Raw genomic sequence first — 26,230 nt, forward strand, 5'->3', positions numbered from 1 at the left:
GAAGCAGGAAGTTTGACATCCAGTTACAGTAAATGATGTTAACTCCGATTCTCACTGATCCCGAGACAAGACCTTCAAAAAGTGATCTTGAGATCGGGCTTGGCTCGGTCTCAAGTAGTACAACACTAAGAACATGTGAAACACCACACAGATGATAACCTGAGCTCAGGATTGCACAGGGGAGTTGTAAGACATCAACACTGCCTACTGTACCACTATACAACCTATGAAATTATTATACCATGAATGCTGTGCCAGTCCTAAATCATTCATTCATTCATTCATTCATCTTCAATAAGGTCAGAGTCACAGTGGATCTGGAGGAACACTGGGAATACTGGGCGCACCAGGATGGGGTCATTTCTGGGCACCATTCCCACACTCATTCACACTTTAGAGTAATTTAAAAGAGACAGTCCATCAACTGGCATGTTTTGGGGAGGTTGGAGAAAACCAGACAACCAAGAGAAAATGCACTGGGACGAACAATAACTAGAGATCAGGAGCAAAAAAGGATCCTGGAGCTGTGAGGCAGCAATGTTACCTGCTGTACCACTGTGCTACCTATGAATATGCCATGAATACTGTGCCACTTTGTCTTCAGGAAGGTCAGTAGATGCACCAGCGCGCACACACACACACACACACACACACATACACACTTTGAGGAAATTCAGACCAACCAGTCCATCTATTGGGATGCTGTGTGGGATTTGGGAGGAGAGATGAGAACCCAGAGTGAATACACATACACAGAACCAGAGCATTTCTGGGAATGAGGAGTGTATAAGGAAAGAGTCACGTGGTCTCGTCAAGGAGGAAAATCCCCTCAGAGACCACAAGGGGCGTGGCCCCAGCAACAAGAGAGGGTTCCGGCTTCATAACTGCTGTGTTTGTCCTCAGAGTAACTGTAGCTGCTTTCAGTCCCTTTGAATGTCACAAACGCGAAGAGGAAAGATGCAGCTTCTTATCGTCTTTAGCGTGTTGGTAAGTTGTCCTTCATGTTTACTGCTGCGCGTTATTATTGGCACCCTGCGATCTGTGAACTGCGCAGTAGCTGTATATCTGAATAGTTTGTTTCTTAGCGATATAATAGTTTCATGTTGTTATTAAGATCAACAGTTGTATTATTTACTGCACAGAAGTGGATATTTATGTAGTTTATTATAATTAATAACAGACCATAACAACCGTCGCCTCTGACTTTTGGTTTCGTTTGCGCGCGCGCTAGAGAGAGAGAGAGAGAGAGAGAGAGACATGCAGACAGACAGACAGACAGAGACATACAGAGAGAAACAGAGGAAGAGACAGACAGACAGAGAGAGAGAGACATGCAGACAGACAGAGAGAGAAACAGAGAGAAAGAGACATACAGACAGAGAGAGATGCAGACAGAGACATGCAGAGAGAGAAACAGAGGAAGAGACATGCAGGCAGACAGAGAGAGAAAGAGACAGACAGAGAGAGAGACAGAGAGAAAGAGACATACAGAGAGAGAGATGCAGACAGAGAGACATGCAGACAGACAGAGACATACAGAGAGAGGAAGAGACATGCAGACAGACAGAGAGAGAGAGAGACATGCAGACAGACAGAGAGAGAGACATGCAGACAGAGAGCGAAACAGAGAGAGAGAGAGAAACAGAGAGGAAGAGACATGCAGACAGACAGACAGAGAGAGACATGCAGACAGAGAGAGAGATGCAGACAGAGAGACATGCAGACAGACAGAGAGAGAGAGACATGCAGACAGAGAGAGAGAGAGACATGCAGACAGACAGAGAGAGACAGAGAGAGAGAGAAACAGAGGAAGAGACATGCAGACAGAGAGAGAAACAGAGAGGAAGAGACATACAGACAGAGAAGGAGAGACATGCAGACAAACCGAGAGATGCAGACAGACAGATAGAGAGAGAGAGATAGAGAGAGAGAGAAAGGCACACATACACACACACACAGAGAGAGAGAAAGAAAGTTTTGGGGACTTTCCATTGCTTGTACAGGGGACAGCTCAGACTAATGCGGTTTGGTTGGTGATTTATACAGCTCTTATTTTCATTCTCAGTGCAGGTGACCTATAAATGTATCATCTTAAACAATACACATAAACACTGTACCTGATTTTCTTTTTTAATTCAGGGACATAAATGAGAAATTATACCGAGGGTGAATACTGGTAAAGTGGGACACTTCAGCTTGAACCTCTGTATCTTAACATGGATTTCCTGTATTTCACTGATTTACAGTACTGAGTTCATCGCTGGGCAGTAAAGAGTTAAACTGATCACGCGCTAGATCCGCCACGTCATTTTCGGCGGTGGTGGGCGTGGCATTACGTCATTTCAAAACTTGGATGGTGAAACTCAACGAAGTGAAATGATATGGGTTTGATAAAGGAGTTGTAAATGTAACACATACTGTAAAATATGAAAGTGCAGTGAATAAGAAGTGCAGCAGAAAATCGAGAAATTCATTCAAATATATTTCTATTGTTTTTACTGGGAGCTTTTTTTTCTTTTGTTTTCTGTCCTGTGTTAGCAATAGCATATTGATTAAACTGAGTCATTCATAGAGGTTTCACAGGATATAGGTGAATGCTCTTTCTAAAACAAATAATAACAGGTTTTAAATCATGATTAATTAGTACACAAAAATAACGGAAGTATTTTTAGCATCATGATGCATCACAGTGGGATGGCATGGTTGGTGGTGCAGTGGTTAGTACTGTTCTCTTTGTGCCTGCATAGGTTTCCTCCGGGTGCTCCGGTTTCCTCCTATAGTCCATAGATATGCAGTTTAGGTCAACTGGCTGCTCTAAATTGGAGAAAGTGATATCACACCTGGGGCTGATATGTCCTGATATGACCTTCAGCCCAGCGCACACCTTTCCGATTTCATTGGGGCTTCGTGTGTCTGGCGATCGGTTACGAGTATACGGGCCCAATTTGATCAGTTCAAAATTCCCCGCACACATTTGTGAGACATCGTACACGTTCAGCCTGAATAGATGGACACGTGTTCAAGATATCACGTGATAGTACAAAATGGCCGCTGATGATTTCGCTCATTTAGCTATTTGTATTATTTTAATTTTACGACGATTGCATTGTAACCGAGTATCTTCAAATAGAAGAGAACGCAAGGTATGGTCTAGAGATTGGTCTAGAGGTGGGAAGCACTGGGTGTAGTGGCCAATCTCCAAAAAGAACTGAAACACGAAGACACCGAGGGTTTGCGAAGATTTTTGCGGATGACGCCAGATATATACAGCAAGCTCCTAGAAATGATTGAGCCATGCAAAAAAAAAAGGAGGATACTTTTATGAGGAAGGCAGTTTCACCTAATGAGCACTTAAAGGAAAATAAAATTTATATATATATATGTTATTTACTAGCTGGGAGGTCCGTATTGTGAAATACCGTGACCGAGGTCTTGAAAGTACTGAGCGAAGCCCTCTGAGCCAAGGTCAGTATTCAAGGCCGAGATCACGGTATTTCACCATGCGGACCGACCTTAAGCTGGTAAATAATTTTTTTTTCTTTACCAAATTCTAACAGAAAACGAGAGCACCCGAAAGGGAAAACCGAACCAAGCTGCCATTTTGAATCCTCATTCACAGCTGTAATGCAAATTGCTTCCTCCTCGGTATACAAGTGCACTTCCATGGCAGGAAAAAACTACATTTTGCCGCCTATGTAGTCCCCTATTTATACAAATAGGAGTCATTCAGGATTCAGCCATGTTTTTGCTCGGCGTTAGCAAGTTAGAGGTTTTTAGCTTTCTCCTGAAATGTTTTATTTTATTTTTTCTTCCTCAAGGTAGTAAAACTCGTTTTCGCTGTGAACACTGTCATTATCACTATCCATGCTGTAAAATTAATGCTATTCTCCTGAGAAATGCTGGCAAAAATTTATAATTTTTGATAATCTTATAAATAAATCTTATAAAAAAAAGATAAATGTTGACAAAAAATTCTACTATGTTTGTTGTTGTGAAGGAGCGAGTCGCCAGAGGTCTGTAACTGGGGTCCGTAGCCGCTCGCCAGCCAATCAGAGCACAGGATTTGATGGAAACCGGACCGCGAAAAAATAAATACACATATGCACACACCAACGTTTTATATGTATATACATATATAAGCACACACACACACACACACACACATATATATATATATATATATATATATATATATATATATATATATATATATATATAAAAGTTTTTTTTGTTTTTCACACCATTCTGTGTAAACTCTAGAAACTGTTGCATGTGAAAACCACAGGAGATCAACAGTTTCTGAAATACTCAAACCAGTCCATCTGGCACCAACACCCATGCCACACTGAAAGTCACAGAGATCACAGTTTTTCCCTTTCAGATGTTTGAAGTGAACATTAACTGAAGCTCTTGATTTGTATCTGCATGATTTGATGCATTGTGCTGCTATCAAGGGATTAATAAATAATAATAATAAGTTAAATTTATATAGCGCCTTCCTCAATACCCAAGGTTGCTTTACAATTATAACGGGGGGAAGGACAAAAAAAAGTCCACCAAATAAAGGTCAGGATTTCATTCCAATGGTGTAGCAACCACAGTCCCACCAAAAGGCACACAGAAACAAGTCCCATACTGCCTGCACAGCTGTCACGCAACACCGTACCATGGATCTATAAAGTGAGCACAGAAGCACCGCCATGCAGAGCGCTGGTATGTCCCAAACTGCCTGCAGAGGCACCGTGACGCCACCGAGCAACATCGTTCGGAACACCGCACCAAGCACAGAAGCATCGCCGCACAGAGCGCTGGACAACCATGATGTTAAAATGAGCAACGAGCTCACTGTAGTCTATAGCGAGGAACACAGGCATCACCCACAGCAAACCAAGGCCTGGAGGGAACCAACGCCCAAAACTGGGTCCGGAGCTACACCACAACCAGCAGACAAAACACTCAAACAAAAAAAAAACATCAAACTACACAAACACACAAAAAAATAAAATAAAAAGCTCTGGTGAGAAGCGGCAGCCAAAATGCGCACGGCATACTCTCAACCGGAAACGGGGGAAAAATTGGCTGATTAGATAACTGCATAAAACAGCAGGCGGATGGGTGTACATGTAATATACAATACTGACAATATAGACATGACACAAAATAACTGGAGACCTGTGCAGGTCTGAGCTCAGCCTTTTTCTGATTGGGAGATAGAAGCGACGGGACATAAATCGAAAAAATAGGCCGCTCAGAAATATGTTGACTCCAGGATTCAAACTGACATTGCAAAACCTGTTCTTTTCCTGGCTAGCATGCTAGGCTGCTCAGCCACAGAGGAGCATAGTGCAAACTGAGGTTATGTAACATGGCACTTACATGGTCAGCACGCAGTGGCACCACACCGCGACTGTGGAATCACTACCTGAGGCTGGCACGCCAATTACATTCTTAAACACACTCGAACTCGGTTAAACATACACATACAGACAGGTGCCTCCATAACCTTCAGCCAAAGGCGGAGCCAAATATATTGTATATGCAATCCATACATTTTTAGATATCTACATATTTTTATATCTACTAATTTTTAGAGTCTTTGCTTACTTCAGTATGTTGAAACCTTTCTTAAGTAGGGCCGAGGGTGCACATCTTCAAGTTCCACACTCCAGTCTGGTGGCTTATACACTGTTGGCACTTTTGGACCAGAGGAACTTTTTCATAGTTCTTAGAACTGTTGGAAGAAGTTCCTGCTTTTTTGTCTCCGCAGTGCAGGAACTGGGAATGATCGTAGTTCTTAGAATGCCATTTCGAGGTACTTCAGTGTAGGTTCTCTCCCAGGAGAAGAGGAACCATGAGTGATGTAAGTGTACGGTGATTGTTCAAACACGAGCCAATGCAGCATCGGCAACCGGCATTTTTCAAAATCTGTGGAAAACATTCGCCATGTAAACAACAGCTGTTAAGGTTAGCATTAAAAAAGTGGACAAAAACACAGGCGAATGGACCGGCGGTGAGGTCCAGACTTTATTGAGTGTATATTCAACAGAGGAAATACAGCATGATTTTGATGCATCGAAGCAAAATATATAAATCTTTGCAAGCATTTTCTGTGAACATCACGCTAGCAAGCAAGCTTATATCACTTCAGTGTTCCAGCTGGTAGTGTGAATGCAAACAGAAAAAAAGTTCTTGAAGGTATGTAGTTCTCAGTGGAGATTCCAGTGGGTAGTTCCACTCAATACATCCCTAAAACTGTTTGGTCCAAAAGCACCTTATATGGCCAAAGGATTATGGAGCCCGTTTGCTGTTATAATAGCGTCCACCTGTCTAGAAACCTTCAAGATTCGTGATAAGTACTTTGAAGGTTTTATTACTAATAAGCCATAAATAAGTTTCAAACATCTTTAACATTTCAGGACTCATAAGCATACTGAGCTTGCTTTCTGGCCGTGCACACCTGCCGCGTGTTCGGCACAAAAATGAGACGGCAAACAAGGAAAGCACAGTAATCCGTTGTGGTGGTGGATTGATGATTCTTCGGGACTGTTTTACACCAAATTGTTAAATGGTTAAATGGTTCTTGTGAAGATCATGAGCTCTACTAAGGACCAGAATATCTTAATTCAAACCTTGATTGCCTTTGCCAGGATGTTACGACTTGGGCATAAATCGATTTTTCTATGAGATAATGATCCCAAAGTTGTATCCTCATATCAATGCAGTGCATCTCAGTGTGTGGATTTCAGCTTAAAGTAAGCAAATAGAGAAGTTTGAGTCAAATAAAGAAGTCCACGTGCATAATGATGGCGGCATGCTGGTATAATAGTTAGCACTGTTGCCTCATAGCAAGAAGGTTCTGGGTTTGAGCCCAGTGGTTGACATGGGCCTTTCTGTGTGGAGTTTGCATGTTCTCCCCGTGTCTGGGTGCTCTGGTTTCCCCCACAGTTCAAAGACATGCAGGTTAGGCTAATTGGTGGTTCTAAATTGACTGTAGGTGTGAATGATTATTTGTCTCTATGTGTCATCCCTGTGATGATCTGGTGGCTTGTCCAGGGTGTACCCTGCCTCTCATCCATAGTTAGCTGGGATAGACTCCAGCTTGCCTGTGACCCTGTACAGGATAAGCAGTAATGGATGGACATGCATAATGTCCTCATTAGAGAAAGTGGTTTCGTGCTTTTGTGGGGGTGTTTAACAAAAAATATATGTGGTGGAAATATTTTGTGAAATATCATACATTGTCCCCATATATTTGAGTTTTGAGCAATGGTTGTGGAGTTGACTGTATTTGCTTCTTGTTCTGCTCTTGTCGTTCTACTACTTTTCCCTAGCAATTTTTTTTGTACAATGATGAGATGGTATCAAGGTTTTTCTTGATATTTGACTTGTGTTAAACTTATTTTGATAGGTTTTTTCTGTTGTTGCTCAAGCCTGCGATGAGGAGACGTCTTACAAAAAGGATAATAAATGCTGCAAGATGTGTGAGCCAGGTAATATTGATTGATTGATTGATTGATTGATTGATTGATTGATTGATTGATTGATTGATTGATTGATTGATTTTTTTGATAATTTATCATTGTACAAAAAAAGGTTCTGTATTTATGTAGGGTATGCAAATTTGCTAAATTATGCTAACTGTCTTCAAGGTACGAAGATGAAACAAAACACAGACTGTTTTGATCCAGTCTGTGAGGAGTGTGCTGATGGGGAATATCAGGATGTTTACACCATTAAATCTCAGTGCAAACTCCAACGAGCCTGCGACCCCAGTGAGTTTCCATTCTCTGACAGATTTTAATCAATCTCTCAAGTAGTAGTCATTGGAGAAACACTGGCAATGTACCTGTTTGTAGTTTGTTAAATATCATATTAATACAGATGCTATAATAACACAAAAGATCATTAATAATTTTTCATTCCTTTTCCCTTTTTTGTTTGAACAGACCTTAATTTGCAGGCAGAAACTAGAAGCAAGAAACAACGCAGTACATGTGTATGTATTCCTGACCATCACTGCGCAGGCACGGAATGTGGTTCATGTGTAAGAAACACACAATGCAAACCAGGCGAGAAAATAAGCAAACTTGGTAAGTACGTAACATATGTAGTCGTATAACCGAGCTGTACTGAATTACATAATATAGTAAGATCTCCTAATAGTAATTCTATAGTTGCTTTCTTTTCATTATTATTATTATTAAAGGATGAATAAATTTGATAAAAGTCATTTGTGAACTGTTTTGGGATGATATTAGAAAAATAGTTATCCTCATGTCCTAATCTTGGCTTCACACAACCTGCTGCAGTTGCAGATTACATTTTATAGCCTCATGTCGATGTACAGCTACACACCACCATAGTTCTCTAAAGTGCACTTGATTACAAGCCCAAATTAGAAAAAGTCAGGACAGTATGTTGAAACTAAGATTAAAACTGAAAACAATCTCATCTCATCATCTCTAGCCGCTTTATCCTGTTCTACAGGGTCGCAGGCAAGCTGGAGCCTATCCCAGCTGACTACGGGCGAAAGGCGGGGTACACCCTGGACAAGTCACCAGTCATCACAGGACTGACACATAGACACAGACAACCATTCACACTCACATTCACACCTACAGTCAATTTAGAGTCACCAGTTAACCTAACCTGCATGTCTTTGGACTGTGGGGGAAACCGGAGCACCCGGAGGAAACCCACGCGGACATGGGGAGAACATGCAAACTCCGCACAGAAAGGCCCTCGTCGGCCACGGGGCTCGAACCCGGACCTTCTTGCTGTGAGATGACAGCGCTAACCACTACACCACCGTGCCATCCTGTTTTACTTCATGAATTTTATTATTTATTTCAAAATAAACACATCAATTTTGATTCTTGCAGCACATTTCTAAAAAAGTTGGGACGGTAAAGCATTTACCACTTTATAATATTGCTATTCCTTCTCACAACACTTAAAAGATGTTTAGGGACTGAAGACACCAAGTGATGAAGTGTTTCAGGTGTTATTTTTTCCCATTCTTCCTGAAAACAGGTCTTAAGGTGTGCAACAGTACAGGGTCATCACTGTCATATTTTTCATTTCAAAGTTCTCTACACATTCTCTATTGGGGACAAAGGGGACAGGCAGCCTCTTCTTCCGCAGCCTCGTCTTTGTAATGTGTGCAGGATGTGGTTTTGGATTGTCAAGGCAGCATATGTTGCTCCAAAATGTCAGTGTACTTTTCTGCATTAATGCTCCATCACAGAAGTGTAAGTTACCTTTGCCAAGGGCACTGACACAACCCCCATACCGTGATAGACCCTGACTTCTGGACTTGTTCCTGGTTACAGTCTGGATGGTCCTTTTTTGTCTTTGGTCCGGAGCACACGCTGTCCATTTCTTCCAAAAAAAGACCTGGCTGGAATACTGATTTGTCTTACCACAACACACATTTCCACTGTGTGATGGTCCATCCCAGATGCCTCCAAGCCCAGAGAAATCAACACACTTCTGAACACAGTTAACATAAGGCTTTCTTTTTGCACAGTAAAGTTTTAACTGGCATATGTGGATATAACTCTGTATTGTAGAGTCTGATAAAGGTTTGCCAAAGTAATCCCAAGCCCGTGTGGTTATATCAGCCAGAGACGAACGATGGTTCTTGATGCAGTGCCGTCTGAGGGATCAGAGATCACGGGTGTTCAGCTTAGGCTTGTGCCCTTGCCCTTCACGCACCAAAATTCCTTTAGATTCCTTGAATCGTTTAATGATATCATGCACCTTGGAGGGTGAAATATCCTTCATATCTTTCTTTGAGGAACATTGTTTTTAAATATTTAAATAATTTTCTCATACATTTGTGACAAACTGCAGATACTCGGTCCATTTTTACTCCTCAGGGACTAGGCTTTTCCTGGATACTGATTTTGTACCAAATCATGATTACAGTTACATGTTGACATCACTTGTTTCAAATCACATCGTTATGTAATTGTTTTACCTCATTACTAGCCCTAAATTGCTCCAGTCCCAACTTTTTTGGAATGTGTTGCAGGTCTGAAATGCAGGAATGGATGTATATTCACAAATGAAATGACGATCAGAGAAAACATGAAATATCTTGAGTTTATACAGTCTGAAATGAAATACAAGTCAATTTAGAAACCACTGATTTCTTTTTTATTTTCATGTTCCATACCGTCCCAACTTTTTCTGATTTGGGGTTGTATGTTGCAGCAAACTTTAGTTTACTTGCAGCCACAATGATTATTGATACATCTAAAGCCCCTTCATTAGGACACACTTGTGACTATATCAAGGCATATAGAAAGAGTTACAGGTGGACAGGGAAGGACCCACACCAGGAGGCTAGACAAGAGAAATATTCTAAATTGATGCCCCCTGGGGCGGCACGGTGGTGTAGTGGTTAGCGCTGTCGCCTCACAGCAAGAAGGTCCTGGGTTCGAGCCCCGGGGCCAGCGAGGGCCTTTCTGTGTGGAGTTTGCATGTTCTCCCCGTGTCCGCGTGGGTTTCCTCCGGGTGCTCCGGTTTCCCCCACAGTCCAAAGACATGCAGGTTAGGTTAACTGGTGACTCTAAATTGACCGTAGGTGTGAATGTGAGTGTGAATGTTTGTCTGTGTCTATGTGTCAGCCCTGTGATGACCTGGCGACTTGTCCAGGGTGTACCCCGCCTTTCGCCCGTAGTCAGCTGGGATAGGCTCCAGCTTGCCTGCGACCCTGTAGAACAGGATAAAGCGGCTACAGATAATGAGATGAGATGAGATGATGCCCCCTGCAGGCCAATGAAAAAGCTCACTGGGTCACAGTATGGTTAAAGTGTCTCCAAATACAGATACATCTGCAAAGCTATGGGTAGTCATAACAAAGTGTAAATTTCACAGTATATTTCATGTTGGCACATGTTTTATGTAGTAAACAAGCTCTGATGTCTTTTAAATATTATGTCTATGTTGATAGCTTACAAATGACCAATGCACTCCACTTCTCCTCTCATTATTCCATAAAACTATTACAGTGACATCAGCTTGTGAACAGATTAATACAGACTAACGATAAACATCTGTAAAAAGAAGTCATTTTTAACTGCTAATCCCAAACCCAATAATTTTGACATGACAAAAGTGACATTTGTTTTCAAATACAGTTACAAAAATGAAAAAGCTCAAATCTGTATAAAATAATTGGTTAAAGTTTTGCAACTACGTAAATAGTGTTTTAATTTACTGTCAATAAACATTAGCAGTGAAAATATAGAAGGCCATATAAGTCCATCATTAAAGAAGGGGAGGACACCAAAACAGGATCTTGTTGACAGAAATTTGTTCACAATTCTCATTTTTGTCAGTACGCAAATTACTATAAGTACAATTACTTGGAAGTGTTGGAGTTGCAATTATGCAAACAAGTTACAGGAGAGCTTATGCCAATGTTTTTGTCTTTACAGCCACTCAAACTTCAGACACCGTGTGTGTACCCTGTCCTAATGGGACATTTGTAGACCATGAGTCAGCTTCAAACTGCAAGCCTTGGACACAGTATGTTTACCATTTTTTAAACCTATATTGCATATCTGTGGCTTAATACTATATTTTGCATGTGTATATTTTTCAGGCTTATGGTAATGCTTGAGAAAAGTAATGATTCTGCATAATAGGAATGTCACGATATATCATAAATCGTGATACAAATTTATGACAGTTTGAATCAATTTAAAAAAATGAATCGTGATTATTATCAGCCTATGTAATCTCTTAGTTTTTCTTAGCTGTAATTGTGTTGTTCAGACAGCAGAGGGAGCAATAACGTACAGTAGCAGGAATACACGTCACTTCACCGTAGGCGGAAGTAACCCAGCTCTAATGCTGCGAAAACACACAAAAAAAATAGATCTAAAATGTGAAAGAGCTGTTGCGTGATTGACTGTACAAATAGATTTAACAAAAAATGAGAGCTCTCTCTATTTTTACAGACTGCTGAAAGATAAAGAAAAGAGAAGCAAATATAGGCAGAACAAATGTTCATAAAAGTTTATTAAGAAAATTATTTGTTATTAACTTTTTTTCATTTTTAATAAAAGGAATATTTCAGTTAATATTTTACTCCAACCTTTACAAATGTGTGTTAATAGTTATTGTGGGTTATTAAGAAAATGAAACAAAAAGGTTGTTTTAATTTAACAAAAGTAACATTTAAGTTAATAAAGAATTGGAAAATAAATGCTACATTTTTTTGGTAAAAAATTTTTTTTTCTTGATTTAATTTTTTTTTTTCAGAAATATCATTGGAAAATAAAATTGAGAACCCAATATCGTGAATCAAATCAAATTGCGAATTGGGGGAATTGTTACATGCCTACTGATTACAGTGTTTTTCACTGAAACACCATCAATGAAATAGTGCAGCCTTATTAGCCTTAACTGACTTACATGACCATTTTCCAACAGTCATCTGTTGGCCAGACAAAATCCTCGACTCTATCTTTGTTGTCTGGTATTTTCACATGCTCACAATAACTTTCTGGTGTTTCCCATAATACAGATGTTCTTCAGGATCCAAAGAACTTCGTCCAGGCTCTTCCACATCTGATAGAATCTGTGGTACGTGCAGATCTATTCATTATGCCCTCACTGGTTTATGTGGTTTAGGCACGTAGCATAGAGAATCACATATTCATACAGGAACGCCTGGTAAGAGTCATGCTGTGGAGACGTAAATGGAAATAACAGACCTGGTGATGTCACTAATTTAGTATCACTTCCTTTATTATGTTTCATTCTTCTGAAAACTACGCAAACACACAGCTGCAGTGATTCTAATGAACTTAAAGTTGAACTTATGAATAATTCTGCCATCACCACTGATGTAACAAATCGTCTTGGTGTAGCTGATATTTGATATACTAATAAATAACGTCCTTTGGACAAAAGATTAGGAAAAGTGGGACAGCATATGTGTGGTTCATTTATACTGTATGTGAGGTTTTATATGTATGGTGTATTATATAGACATGAGTGTTTTACTGGGAAACACACCACTTGTATTTTTCATACAAGCTCCATCCAGGACATGGAGAACCAAATCCATGACATAAATCTCTGTATGTCACTCATGAGGAAATCAGTGAATTGTTTTAATAAATTTGGGTACTTTTTGTTTGTGAATGTGTCTATATAATAAAAAGAAAATCACATGTTGGCTTGAAGATATGAAGTTTATCTTCTCATGTTGAAACACTCGCATTTTTCAGATGAAATACATCACGGATCTGAGTGACGTGTTTAAATAGTGTTGTCTGGCATTGAGTGGTATATCAGATATATCCCATTCAGCTAGCATGATACTGAACAAGTCAAAGATGAATTCAATATCATCCAAGCTGAACAGAATATATCTGATAGACCACAAAAAAAGCCAGCCAATATTATTATTATTATTATATGTGCACACACTTCATATCAGCATTCTCGAAGGCCAGCGCGAGCTTACCCGTGACTCGGAGCTGTCAGCGCGGCAGTCCAGTTAGCTTCCAGCTGGCGTAACAGTAGCGTTAGCGAAGGCCGATGCTAGCTTACCCGTGACTTGGTGCTGTTAGCGAGACAGTCCAGTTAGCTTCTAGCTGGTGTAATGTTAGCGCAGGCCAGCACTAGCACAGGCCAATGCTAGCACAGTCAAGCCAAATATTATTATTATTATTATTATTATTGTTATTATTATCCCTGTGTAATTTACTTAGTTACTTTTAAAATCAACATTGACAACTACACACAACGGAGCGATCTGGCAGCCAAAATTCTCTCTAAATCTTCCATTTTTAACGAAACAAATCTTGTGGCCACGTTTGTTTACAAGCTGTTACAGTCACTAGCTAGCGCAGAAGTTATACATCTCCGACGTGTTTCTTTTCCAGTTTTTCGATGTCCGTTAGTATGTTTTTCTCTTGTAAATATGCATGAAGAATATCTAATGAAGTTTAGGTAGCCTTTTGGGTGTTCAGCACATCTTTTAGTTTCAGTTTATTTATTTATTTATTTAGTGCTTAAACCTAGCATTGGATTAGCCTCGACTTCTCTCTTTCCCGGCCGACAAAGAAATGATTCTGCGCGTGTGCAGCAGAAAAGTTTTGTCATTGGATCTTCGCATGAGCTCCGACATGTGACGTCGTGTTGCCTTGACAACGTGCAATATTATAACAATATTGCACGCTCATTCTCCATTGGGTAGAGTGGCGTAATACATGGAGGATAAGCGGTATGATAACAATATTGCATGCCATCAATTAACCCACTAGAAGGGAAGAGAATGCATGTTTTCATTCCATGGACAAAGTGACCCGTATGTATAATAATAAAATTAGCTGGCTTTTTTTCATGGTACATCAGATATATTCCATTCACCTAGCATGATATTGAACGAGTCGAAGATGAGTTCAATATCATGTTAGCTGAATGGAATATATCTGATATACCATGAAAAAAAGACAGCCAATATTATTATTATTATTATTATTATTATTATGCATTTCTTTCGGGTGTTCAACGTGTCTTTCTCTTTCAAAATTATCTCAAACTCTTCCATATTTAATGAAGCAATCCTGGCGGCCATGTTTGTTTACAAATTGTCACAGTCGCTCACTCGTGCAGAAGTTTTGCATCTCCGATGTGTCTCTTTTCCAGTTTTTCGATGTCCGTTGGTATGTTTTTCTCTTGTAAATAAGTGTGAAGAATATCTAATGAAGTTTTGGTAGCCTTTCAGGTGTTCAACGCATCTTTCTTTTTCCCGGCAAACAAAGAAATGCTTCTGTGGATGCGCAGCAGAAAAATTTCTCATTGAATATTTGCATCAGCTCCAACATGTGACATCATGTTGTCTTGACAACCATGCAATATCGTAAACCATATTCGACGCTCATTCTCCATTGGGTAGAGTGACGTAATACACATAGGATAAGAGATATGCTAACAATATTGCATGCTATCAAACCAAATGAATAAAACCCGCAAGAAGTGAATAGAATACATGTTTTTATTCCATCAACAAAGTGTCCTGTATGTATAATAATTCCCGATATTTCACTCCACTGACGTCACTCCAAGTGTTTAACCGCTGACTGGACTTGCATTGTCAAAATGGCGAACCAGTTGAAAATTAAAATTATTTTTGATTAACTTGTGGGGGGGTTTTTTGTTTGTTTTTTTTACGTGTGTATATAATATAAAGAATGGCGCAGTGGTGCAAAGATATGAAGTTTATCTTCTTGTTTTGAAAATATTTCAGTTGTTCGCTTCCCTCACTTGTAATATATACAGTCATCACTCGACACGGGTGATTGCTCTTAGACAACGAGGGAGGCTCAGCCTCCTCTAAAAATGACGAACATCATGTAGGATGAATTGCGCTAGGCTTATGTTATAGCCGACCTTATAACATTGCTATTTCAGATCCAGAATCATAGAAATATATGTGCTCAACCCAACTACAGTGCGAAATCATTCCGTTATAACTTTCCCCAGTTCGCCTAATGTGTGCGTGAGTTTTTCCCCCTCGACAGCGCGATGCAGCCCAGCCTCAGTGGACTTCAATGGCATTTGGGAGCTATGCGCTTTTCAATCTCAAAATGCAAGACGGTTATTGGACAAATACTGCAAAAATGCCCGCCCACGGACTCCCAGCCTCACAGTGGGAGGGACATGGCAGTTTCCGCGAGGAGACTGGTGATTTGTGAAAGCGGCCGGATATTTTCTTTGATTGACAGCTCGTTTCAAATATAGACAGACAGCGGTGAATTTCAGTTCAGTCCCATGCGGATTCGCAAGTGATGTGGTGTATCGTAAGAGATCAGCTTACGGTTTCTACCAGCTTTTTTAGTTTGTATATATTTTCATTGTAAATAAAGTGTAAATATAGTGTTGTCAAGTTTGCTATCTTAGTTCCAGAAATTTCGTTTATTTGAGTGACTGAACTTGATCTTGAGGGGGCTAGTCAGCTAGCAAGAAAGCTACGCACGGATGCCAAGCATTGCTGATTTAATTTTGGCGAAGCCATTTGCCAGTCTTCCTTTCGAGGAAAAAATTAAAATTAAAGAGCAGGGTAGACCAATGCCTCAAATTGACTTGGTGAAAAAGGTAGGGAATAATACTCGTTCCTTTCAGCTCTCCTGGTACGAGAAAGTGAATTGGCTAACAGCAAGTGACCCACATCAACAACAGTAAATAGGCTACTTTAGTAATATGTCATGGATGGACCAAAAATATAGAATCTATTTAAAATGTTTATGCTGAGTATATTATATTGGAATATATATTTCTCTGGATATGAATTAAACACAGCTACAATTTGGAAAACATTTTTAAACAAAAACACAGCTGAGAACATTTCACACTACAGACCTGGATTAAAAGTGAAGGGTTATCAAAATTGTCAATAAAACATTTCTCAGTCAAAATAAGTAAAATATAGGGAAAGTGTGTTTGAATGAAATGTGTGGCACCCAGCTCTATGTTTGGCTCCCCAAGGTCAGTGCTTGTGCCTATTCCAGAACACTCTGCTGTTACTGCTGAGGTTCCTGACAAAGAGCTGCTTTCAATAATGATCAATTTTTAAACAACATGCCACAATTTTAAAATATAAAATATTAAAATATACACCCCCCCCCCCCCCAACACCACCATCATGTATATTGGACAGTAGGCTAATGGGCCAAAAGAACCTGTTATTTCACAGTTTGTGACCCTGCCAACAATCAGCCAGATCAGAGGCAAGAGTATGGGCAAAATTGATGTGTTTTTTCTTTTAAAATCTGGAAATATCGTAACCGACCAGCCTCCTCTGTTTGAAAGACTACCAGCCGCCACTGTCACTCGAAGATAAACTTCATATCTTCGTGACACTGTGTAATGTCCTATATTTATGTAAATTTTTAGAAGTTTGCATGTGCAACTTTTAATATTGGCACTAAGAAAATACAACCTCGATTCCAAAAAAGCTGGGACAAAGTACAAATTGTAAATAAAAACGGAATGCAATAATTGACAAATCTCAAAAACTGATATTGTATTCACAATAGAACATAGACAACATATCAAATGTCGAAAGTGAGACATTTTGAAATTTCATGCCAAATATTGGCTCATTTGAAATTTCATGACAGCAACACATCTCAAAAAAGTTGGGACAGGGGCAATAAGAGGCTGGAAAAGTTAAAGGTACAAAAAAGGAACAGCTGGAGGACCAAATTGCAATTCATTAGGTCAATTGGCAATAGGTCATTAACATGACTGGGTATAAAAAGAGCATCTTGGAGTGGCAGCGGCTCTCAGAAGTAAAGATGGGAAGAGGATAACCAATCCCCCTAATTCTGCGCCGACAAATAGTGGAGCAATATCAGAAAGGAGTTCGACAGTGTAAAATTGCAAAGAGTTTGAACATATCATCATCTACAGTGCATAATATCATCAAAAGATTCAGAGAATCTGGAAGAATCTCTGTGCGTAAGGGTCAAGGCCGGAAAACCATACTGGGTGCCCGTGATCTTCGGGCCCTTAGACGGCACTGCGTCACATACAGGCATGCTTCTGTATTGGAAATCACAAAATGGGCTCAGGAATATTTCCAGAGAACATTATCTGTGAACACAATTCACCGTGCCATCCGCCGTTGCCAGCTAAAACTCTATAGTTCAAAAAAGAAGCCGTATGATCCAGAAAGCGCAGACATGATCTAGAAGCACAGACGTCTTCTCTGGGCCAAGGCTCATTTAAAATGGACTGTGGCAAAGTGGAAAACTGTTCTGTGGTCAGACGAATCAAAATTTGAAGTTCTTTATGGAAATCAGGGACGCCGTGTCATTCGGACTAAAGAGGAGAAGGATGACCCAAGTTGTTATCAGCGCTCAGTTCAGAAGCTTGCATCTCTGATGGTATGGGGTCGCATTAGTGCATGTGGCATGGGCAGCTTACACATCTGGAAAGACACCATCAATGCTGAAAGGTATATCCAGGTTCTAGAGCAACATATGCTCCCATCCAGACGACGTCTCTTTCAGGGAAGACCTTGCATTTTCCAACATGGCAATGCCAAACCACATACTGCATCAATTACAGCATCATGGCTGCGTAGAAGAAGGGTCCAGGTACTGAACTGGCCAGCCTGCAGTCCAGATCTTTCACCCATAGAAAACATTTGGCGCATCATAAAACGGAAGATACGACAAAAAAGACCTAAGACAGTTGAGCAACTAGAATCCTACATTAGACATGAATGGGTTAACATTCCGATCCCTAAACTTGAGCGACTTGTCTCCTCAGTCCCCAGACGTTTACAGACTGTTGTAAAGAGAAAAGGGGATGTCTCACAGTGGTAAACATGGCCTTGTCCCAACTTTTTTGAGATGTGTTGTTGTCATGAAATTTAAAATCACCTAATTTTTCTCTTTAAATGATACATTTTCTCAGTTTAAACATTTGATATGTCATCTATGTTCTATTCTGAATAAAATATGGAATTTTGAAACTTCCACATCATTGCATTCCGCTTTTATTTACAATTTGTACTTTGTCCCAACTTTTTTGGAATCGGAGTTGTATGTAAATGTTTGTTGAATATGTAAAGTCACATGACAAAAGAAAATCTCTCCAAATTTCTTATTTGTAATGAAATAATGAAAGGTTATACTTTATCTGTAGACACGAAATCTTGACACGTATCTTTTTCTCTTCTTACAGAGGCCCAGAAACAGAAGCTTGCCATAGTCATACCTGTGGTTGTTGCGCTGCTCTTGTTGGTTTTGGGTGCTTTAGCATACATGTTTTACAGAAAAGGTAATACACATATGATTCTATATGTTTATCATTGATGTATTTGGTATTGGAATGTATCTGTGATTTATTTGAAATTTTTATTTCATTGAAAACCAGGCAAAACAGGATCTGCGTTCTTCATGCAAAAGGTACTAATTTTTTTTTAACAGCCCTAATCTCATGTCTATTCTATTTTTCATTGTCGTTTTCATTTGCTGTCATTTTTAAACATTTTTTGTGTTTCTTATCCAGTTATGGCCAGGTACATTTGGGGGTGTTGAACATCCTCAGCAACCTGCTGCAAACAACGGAAATGTAGAAATCGGACAACCAGCGCAGCCTATCAATCAGCCACAGGAAGACACCGAAGATTTTTTAAAACATGATAATTCCTTAGCCCCAGGCGTCACTGAAAATGGAATGCCTGTCATTCAAGACCAGAGTAAATCCTTACTTCTTTCTGAGGCTGAAACTGAGCCAGGAAGCTTTTCAGACTATTTGTAATAAAGTCATACATGTTGGAAATCTGTCATCAAAGTTCATGCGCATTAGTATAGTCAGCAAATGCTCTTAGAAATAAAAATTGGTCACTGACTGCACTTGAGATGTAAAAAATGTAATGTGGAATGTCATGTAGCAGGCAGCAACTTGGAAAAGATTTTCAAACTGCTCGTAATTTCCACTTGTCTCTCTACCATAATATATGTATTAGTGTATATCCAGTTATGATGACTTTATGGAGTTAGAGCATGATGTTGTGATCAAGTTGGAATGACCTTGAATAAGAGTTTCAGGCATGGGTCAGAGTTGCACTACTTTTTTTGTTTTGTTCTTTACTTTTTTATATTAGTGTACATATTCCTGTTATTGTGCCAATTTTATTTGTGTTTGAATTTTGAGATTTTGAAATTGGATGTTCATGTGATTATGTGATGTAAAATAAACACTTACTTGGTTCATCAAATTCCTGGTGAAATCCATTAAAAGTGTATTTGTATGACCTAAATATTCATTTAGAAGGTAGAACTGATCCATATTCATTTACAATTATTCGCCGAAGGTGAAGTAAATATCGGTGAATAATAACCTCGACTTCGTCTGAGTTATTATTCATATGACCTGCCACACCTACTTAGATCAAAAGGTGCAGGCTATCTGCTGGTACCTCGTATAGTGAAGGCTACATCAGGGGGCAGAGCCTTTTCTTACAAAGCCCCACAGTTATGGAACAGCCTTCCAAGTAGTGTTCGGGAATCAGACACAGTCTCAGTGTTTAGGCTGAAAACCTATCTGTTTAGTCAAGCCTTTTGTTAATGGTGTCTATGAGGTAAAGGAGTAGATCTGGAGGGTCCTCAGACATACGGTAGAGTGTTTTGGTAAACTGGGATGTATGGATGCTGTCAGTCCCCCACTCGCTTGCTCACTCGAGTTTGTTGACGGTGTAGTGGCTGGCTGCTTTATGTCCCGGGGCTCCCTCATGCCTGTGTTACCTTCTGGCTTCTTTAGTTATGCTGTCATAGTTAGTTGCCAGAGTCCCTGCTTGTACTCAGTGCAATATGTATACTGTTCCTACTTATTCAGGTGGCATTGGGCATACCTAAAAACCTGTGTTTTCTCTCCCTCTCCCCCCCCCCCACCCCAAATCTGTCCCTCTGAGTTACATGTTGGTCCTCGGATCGAGATGCTGACCTCTTCTGCTCCTCGGACTTGCCTGATCCATTCTGGTGCCCTGTGTCTGGTTGGAGTCTCATCGCATCGCTCCTGTGGAGGACGGCCCCATGAGGACAGTTGAAAGTCACACCTGGAGGACGCTCTGGACTCTTACAGTAATGCTTTTACGGCTGAGGACTACAGTTGACTTGCTAACTTTAGGACTGCAGTTGTCATGAAGAGTTTTGCACTCAAATTTCCATCAATGAAGAGTTTATAACATAAACGAAACTGTCTTCATGTTAAAACTGTTAATATTATAGTCATGCTGTCTGTTGTTGCCCAAATGAGGATGGGTTCCCTTTTGAGTCTGGTTCCTCTCGAGGTTTCTTCCTCATGTCGTCTGAGGGAGTTTTTCCTTGCCACCGTCGCCACAGGCTTGCTCATTGGGGATAGATTAGGGATAAAATTAGCTCGTGTTTTAAGTCGTTCAAATTCTGTAAAGCTGCTTTGCGACAATGTTTATTGTTTAAAGCGCTATACAAATAAACTTGACTTGACTTGACTTGATTATTCACCGATATTCACTGTGCATGAGGCAGATAAATGTTTTAGTATAAATACACAGGTGATTATTTAAAAAAAATAAAAATCATATTTAAAAAATATTTATTTTAAACTTCAAAAGTGGCAAGTAAATGTAACAACGGTGAAGCACAAACTTGTGTCACTTATCTACACCGAGTCTATTTGTTTTGAAATAGATAAAATAAATCACAGTTCCATCTTACCTTTGAATAGTTTTAGATCAAACTTCGGAGCATCTTTAGTGTTTTTAGGAACAGCATTTTCTTTCATCATTTGTAATTCTTCCTCACTTGCGGTGATGAAGCGATTGGCTGCCATTTTGCAGAGTCGCTCGAGGTAGTTGTCGAGAAATAGTCCGAATTTCTCGACCAATGAGCACACTTGATTTCCTATAATCACCTCCATATTTATACTAACATCTGATGTTACAGGATAAGCCTAACTCCATGATAGTGTGTATGTACTTCTAGTACAGTGGGACAACTCATAAAATTTAGTCCCATGTCCAGTGTGTGTGCGTGTGTTAATGGCAGACTATTGTGTACTGTGTAAATTGTCCACATGAGAGCGCTGTTCAAAATCATAAGCTACATGCAAATCTGCATGTTGTAGTACTAAAATTATGCTGAAACAGCAAGAACTGGAATAGACGCAAACACTTCAAAGGAGCTCTTCAGATAAAGCGCTAGAAGTTTATTTTAGGCATATGTAAAGAAATTCTATTTTTTTTTACATATACAGTATTATAAAGAGATGTAAACATCAATAAACTAAACAAAATCAATATTTGCCATTAAAAAAGCTTTTGACTTCATACAGTTCATATCAGTTCATAAGAGCCAGTGTTTACATACAGTGTGAGAATATTAGCTCAGCATCTTGGAGGACCTGCTACAAAAGTTCTTGTGAAGACGTTGTCTCACTTGTTTCTGTTTTTGCAGATAATCCCTAACAGCTTTCTCGCTCCATTTTTTTTTTTTGGCCTGAAAAGTGATCTATTTAAGCAACATGACACTCAAGGTCATGTTGTTGTACTGAATATCAGCACAGCTGTGATTCAGTCTGAGGCACAAGGCCGTAGCTAATCACAGATGTACAACAGCATGACCCTGAGCGTGATGTTGCTTTTCTACAGCAGTTCTATAAACAAGAAATTAATATCGACAATGTAAGTGATATTTTGGACACAATATGGACAAATGTTCTGTTTATTTTTTGCTCCACTAGCAAAAATAGATCCCAAAGAAGCCATACTCACAGACTTTATAGCACGGCGGTTAGCTGGCTAGCTCACGCACATTGATTTGTACATTTCCATTAAAGCTCCTTCTGGGAAAACTGGAGTCCCTTCTTCTTTTCATCTTCATCTGACAAGCTTTCATATTTTAAGTTGAAAGTTAAATTCCTGAAAAGTATCATTTGCTATGTCAGCTGATAATGTTGCAAACAATAGTGTAGTAACTCTTCTGAACTAGGAAGTGGAATTCCACATGACGAACACAGACGAGTGGAGTGATACATACAGTAGAACGTCCCGGTGCTGTTATGTAAAACATCAGCACTCTTGGAATATTGCATTACAGGCATTTATCAGAAGCTCTTATCCAGAGTGATGTACAACATACCCATAGCAGTCTGGGGAGCAGTTGGGGGTTAGGTGCCTTGCTCAAGGGCACTTCAGCCATTCCTACTGGTTCAGGGAATTGAACCAGCGACATTTTGGTCCCAAAGTGGCTTCCCTAACCATTAGGCCATGGAACGACTGTACGCTTGTTGTATAATATGTAATACTGTATATCACATTCTTTCCTGACATACAGATATTTTCCTGTCATTTTTTTGGAAAAAAGTAAAATCGCTTCTTTTTACTGATGCAATACTGCAGAATGCATCAAAAAAGACTTCTGCACAATCCTGTATATGCTGTATATATATATAAATATTATATATATATATATATATATATATATATATATATATATATATATATATATATATATAATATTATATAATTATATATATATTATATTATATATATTATATATATAAATATTATATATATATATATATATATATATATATATATATATATATATATATATATATATTTTTTTTTTTTTTTACTAATTTGAATAAATTTACATGATGGGTGCGTAGGGTGACTACTCTTCACGGCTCTGGTCACCTAATTCCTGTATAACTACCTACACGTGGTGCACCTGTATTAGACAAAATGTTATACTAAGGACCGAGTGAGGGACAGTATATTCCCTTTGGGTAGGTGGAACTCATTAGCCTTGGTCGGCAGTTCACCTAGGGGAAGGAAAACCCTGATTCCAAACCTCCGCTGCCTTGCGGCTATACCTGGTCTGGGAAAGGCTTCAGGAGACAACCTCGAGGAAAATCATCAGGTCAGTCCCAGCTTGGGTCAGCCCACTGACCATTGTATACTTGACCGCCCTGGAGGCTGATGACACGATAGATATGCATTTCCTACGAGTTCACTATTACGACAATGCCTTTGGGGGACGTGAGTACGGAAGAGGGCAGCCTACTCACCCACGGTCAGGGATTAGCAGCCCCTGACTGTGTTTTCTCTGCCCGCTACAGACCTTATTCAAATGACTATAAACAACAACCTGTGACCCACACTAAGGCAGCAAAAACGCGTCAATGACGAGCCACTGGCAAAGCCGCAAGGACCCAATGGCTCCAACAAGCCCAAATCTGCCTGCAGAAATTTCATGAAGCAGATTAAATTAGCATCTTGGAATGTAAGAACGCTGTCAGATGCTACTACATCCAATCGCCAAGCTCCCGAGCGCAGATCTGCCTTGGTATCAGCCGAGCTTGAACGCCTCAATATAGATATTGCTTGTCTGAGTGAATGCCGCATTCCAGAGGAAGGGGAATTCATCGACGGCTCCTACACTTTCACACACTCTGGTAGAAGCCGTGATGAGGTTAAGCAAGAAGGCGTTGCAATAGCAGTGAAGAACCAACTACGCCCACTCCTGGTCAGCTGGAAAGGGATCAATTCGCACATAATGTGGATGCGCATCAAGCTAGACAAGACCTGTCACGCAACTATCATCAGTGTCTATGCCCCAACATTCAAGAGACCCTTCGAGGAAAGGACTCGTTTCTACGATCAAGTTACTGACGTTCTCTTGGGGGTTCCCAGAAACGACCGACTTTTTCTTCTCGGAGATTTCAACGCAAGGGTTGGGCGCGGCCACATGACTTGGCCAAATGTTATCGGCCCTCATGGCCTTGGTCAGGAAAATGATCAGGGGATTATGCTGCTCGAACTCTGCGCCCAGTTTGGTCTTACCATCTCCAACACTCTATTCTTCCACCCTGACATTCATAAAGGCACATGGATGCACCCAAGATCCAAGCGCTGGCATATGATCGACTATATTATTATTTGCCATCACTTTAGGTCGGACCTCGTTGACTCCCATGTCCGCCGCAGTGCAGACTGCTGGACTGACTACAGACTTGTTTGCGCGCGGCTACAACTACGCTTCCATGCAACGTCTTGCAAAAAGAGATCTGGTCTGCGCCGCCTCAGCACTGCTCGTCTGAAATTGCCCAAGTTCAGCAACCAACTACAACAGAGGCTTGCCGAACATACATCGGACCTTAAACTAGAAAAAGAAACTTTAGATCAACACTGCAAAACCCTCCTAGAGGCTCTCTATGCTTCTGCTAGTGAGACAGTTGGCTTTGCTAAAAGGAATCATCGGGACTGGTTCGATGAGAGCAACATCTTCATCACCAACCTTCTCAAGCAAAAACAGGCAGCTTTCCAACAGGTTCTCCAAAATGACACTCTTGCATCCCGCCAACGCTACAGAAGAGCAAGAAATTCCTGCCAACGGGAGCTGCGCTGCCTGCAAAATCAGTGGTGGCTGGATCGAGCTCGCGAAATTGAGACCCTTGCTGACAGGCACGATTCCAAAGGTTTCTTTAAGGCAGTGAAACTGATCTCCCAAAGACTCTCATCTGGTCTTACCCCGATCAACGATGTTGAGGGCAATAGACTTACTGAAAAGGATGCCATACTTGTAAGCTGGCAAGAATATTTCTCCATTCTCCTTAATCACCAGGACACAGCAAATCTGTCAGTCCTAGATGACATTCCTCAGGAGGAGATGCAAATCAAGCTTGCTGAGCCACCTACTATGGCAGGAATGGAGAAGGCTTTAAAACAACTATCAAATGACAAAGCCCCTGGTCCAGACGGCATTCCCTGTGAAGTCCTCAAGACCGGCGGGCATCCTCTACTATCTCAACTGCACGAGCTACTTCTGCACATTTGGCAAGAAGAAAGGGTGCCACAGGAGTTCAAAGACGGTACTATCATCACTCTGTTTAAGAAGAACTGTTGCTTCATTTGTGGTAATTACAGAGGGATCACTCTACTTTCCATCATAGGAAAACTCTATGCCAAACTCATCCTTAACCGGATATGGCCCCATGTCGAATAGTACTACCCAGAGGCACAATGCAGTTTCAGAGCTGGAAGATCCACCAATGACATGATGTTCGCCATGAGACAACTCATTGAAAAATGCCGCGAGCAACATCAGGAACTTCATGTCCTATTTGTAGACCTTGTTAAAGCCTTTGATTCTGTCAATAGACCGCTCATGTGGAAACTCCTGCTCAAGATTGGGATTCCATCAAAAATCATTAACATCATCGCGAGCTTCCACGAGGGTATGCAAGCTAAGGTGTCTGTGTCAGGAGAGTTTACTGGGGAATTTGAAGTTTCATCCGGCCTCCATCAAGGTTGTGTTTTGGCACCAGCCCTATTCATCCTTTTCTTCTCGTACATGTTGAGGAAGGCCCACCAGTCAATGCCTGACTTTGGCATCAACATCCACCATAAACAAGATGGCAAGCTGTTCAACCTGCATAGACTAAAGACCAAGTCTGCCACAGTATCGCATCTAAGTGATTTCCTATATGCCGACGATGCTGCACTCGTTACCAGCAACCACAGATCTCTGCAAGAGGGTGTAAATGTACTCAACGAAACTTGCAAAGACTTCAGGCTCACAATTAGCAAGCCAAAAACCGAAGTCATGCATGTGAACTGTGAAGACCCACCTACAACTGCGATCGATGATTCCACTCTGAAGATAGAAACAGATATTTACCTACCTCGGCGGCGATCTAACAG

The 26,230-nt window shown here is 40.4% G+C and overlaps 1 protein-coding gene across 1 annotated transcript; it reads left to right on the forward strand.

The window, feature by feature from the left end:
- Nucleotides 1-849: 849 nt before the first annotated feature.
- cd40 (CD40 molecule, TNF receptor superfamily member 5) lies at nucleotides 850-19,762 on the forward strand. The gene is made up of 9 exons (XM_060936757.1): nucleotides 850-987; nucleotides 7,409-7,490; nucleotides 7,650-7,772; nucleotides 7,947-8,090; nucleotides 11,448-11,538; nucleotides 12,542-12,600; nucleotides 18,724-18,819; nucleotides 18,916-18,947; nucleotides 19,051-19,762. Exons 1-9 carry the CDS (start codon nucleotides 934-936, stop codon nucleotides 19,300-19,302), a joined length of 933 nt encoding a protein of 310 aa, XP_060792740.1. The 5' UTR covers nucleotides 850-933; the 3' UTR covers nucleotides 19,303-19,762.
- The last annotated feature ends 6,468 nt before the right edge of the window (nucleotides 19,763-26,230 follow it).

This window comes from Neoarius graeffei, chromosome 13, assembly GCF_027579695.1.
Source record: "Neoarius graeffei isolate fNeoGra1 chromosome 13, fNeoGra1.pri, whole genome shotgun sequence".
NCBI classification, from domain to species: Eukaryota; Metazoa; Chordata; class Actinopteri; order Siluriformes; family Ariidae; genus Neoarius; species Neoarius graeffei.

Bases quoted from the DNA above. Each gene is read 5' to 3' on its own strand.
- cd40 (XM_060936757.1), top strand. From the start codon at position 934: ATGTCACAAACGCGAAGAGGAAAGATGCAGCTTCTTATCGTCTTTAGC. The intron at 11,539-12,541 runs GTATGTTTACCA...CCCATAATACAG, and splicing joins AACTGCAAGCCTTGGACACA to ATGTTCTTCAGGATCCAAAG. The intron at 18,948-19,050 runs GTACTAATTTTT...TTTCTTATCCAG, and splicing joins CTGCGTTCTTCATGCAAAAG to TTATGGCCAGGTACATTTGG.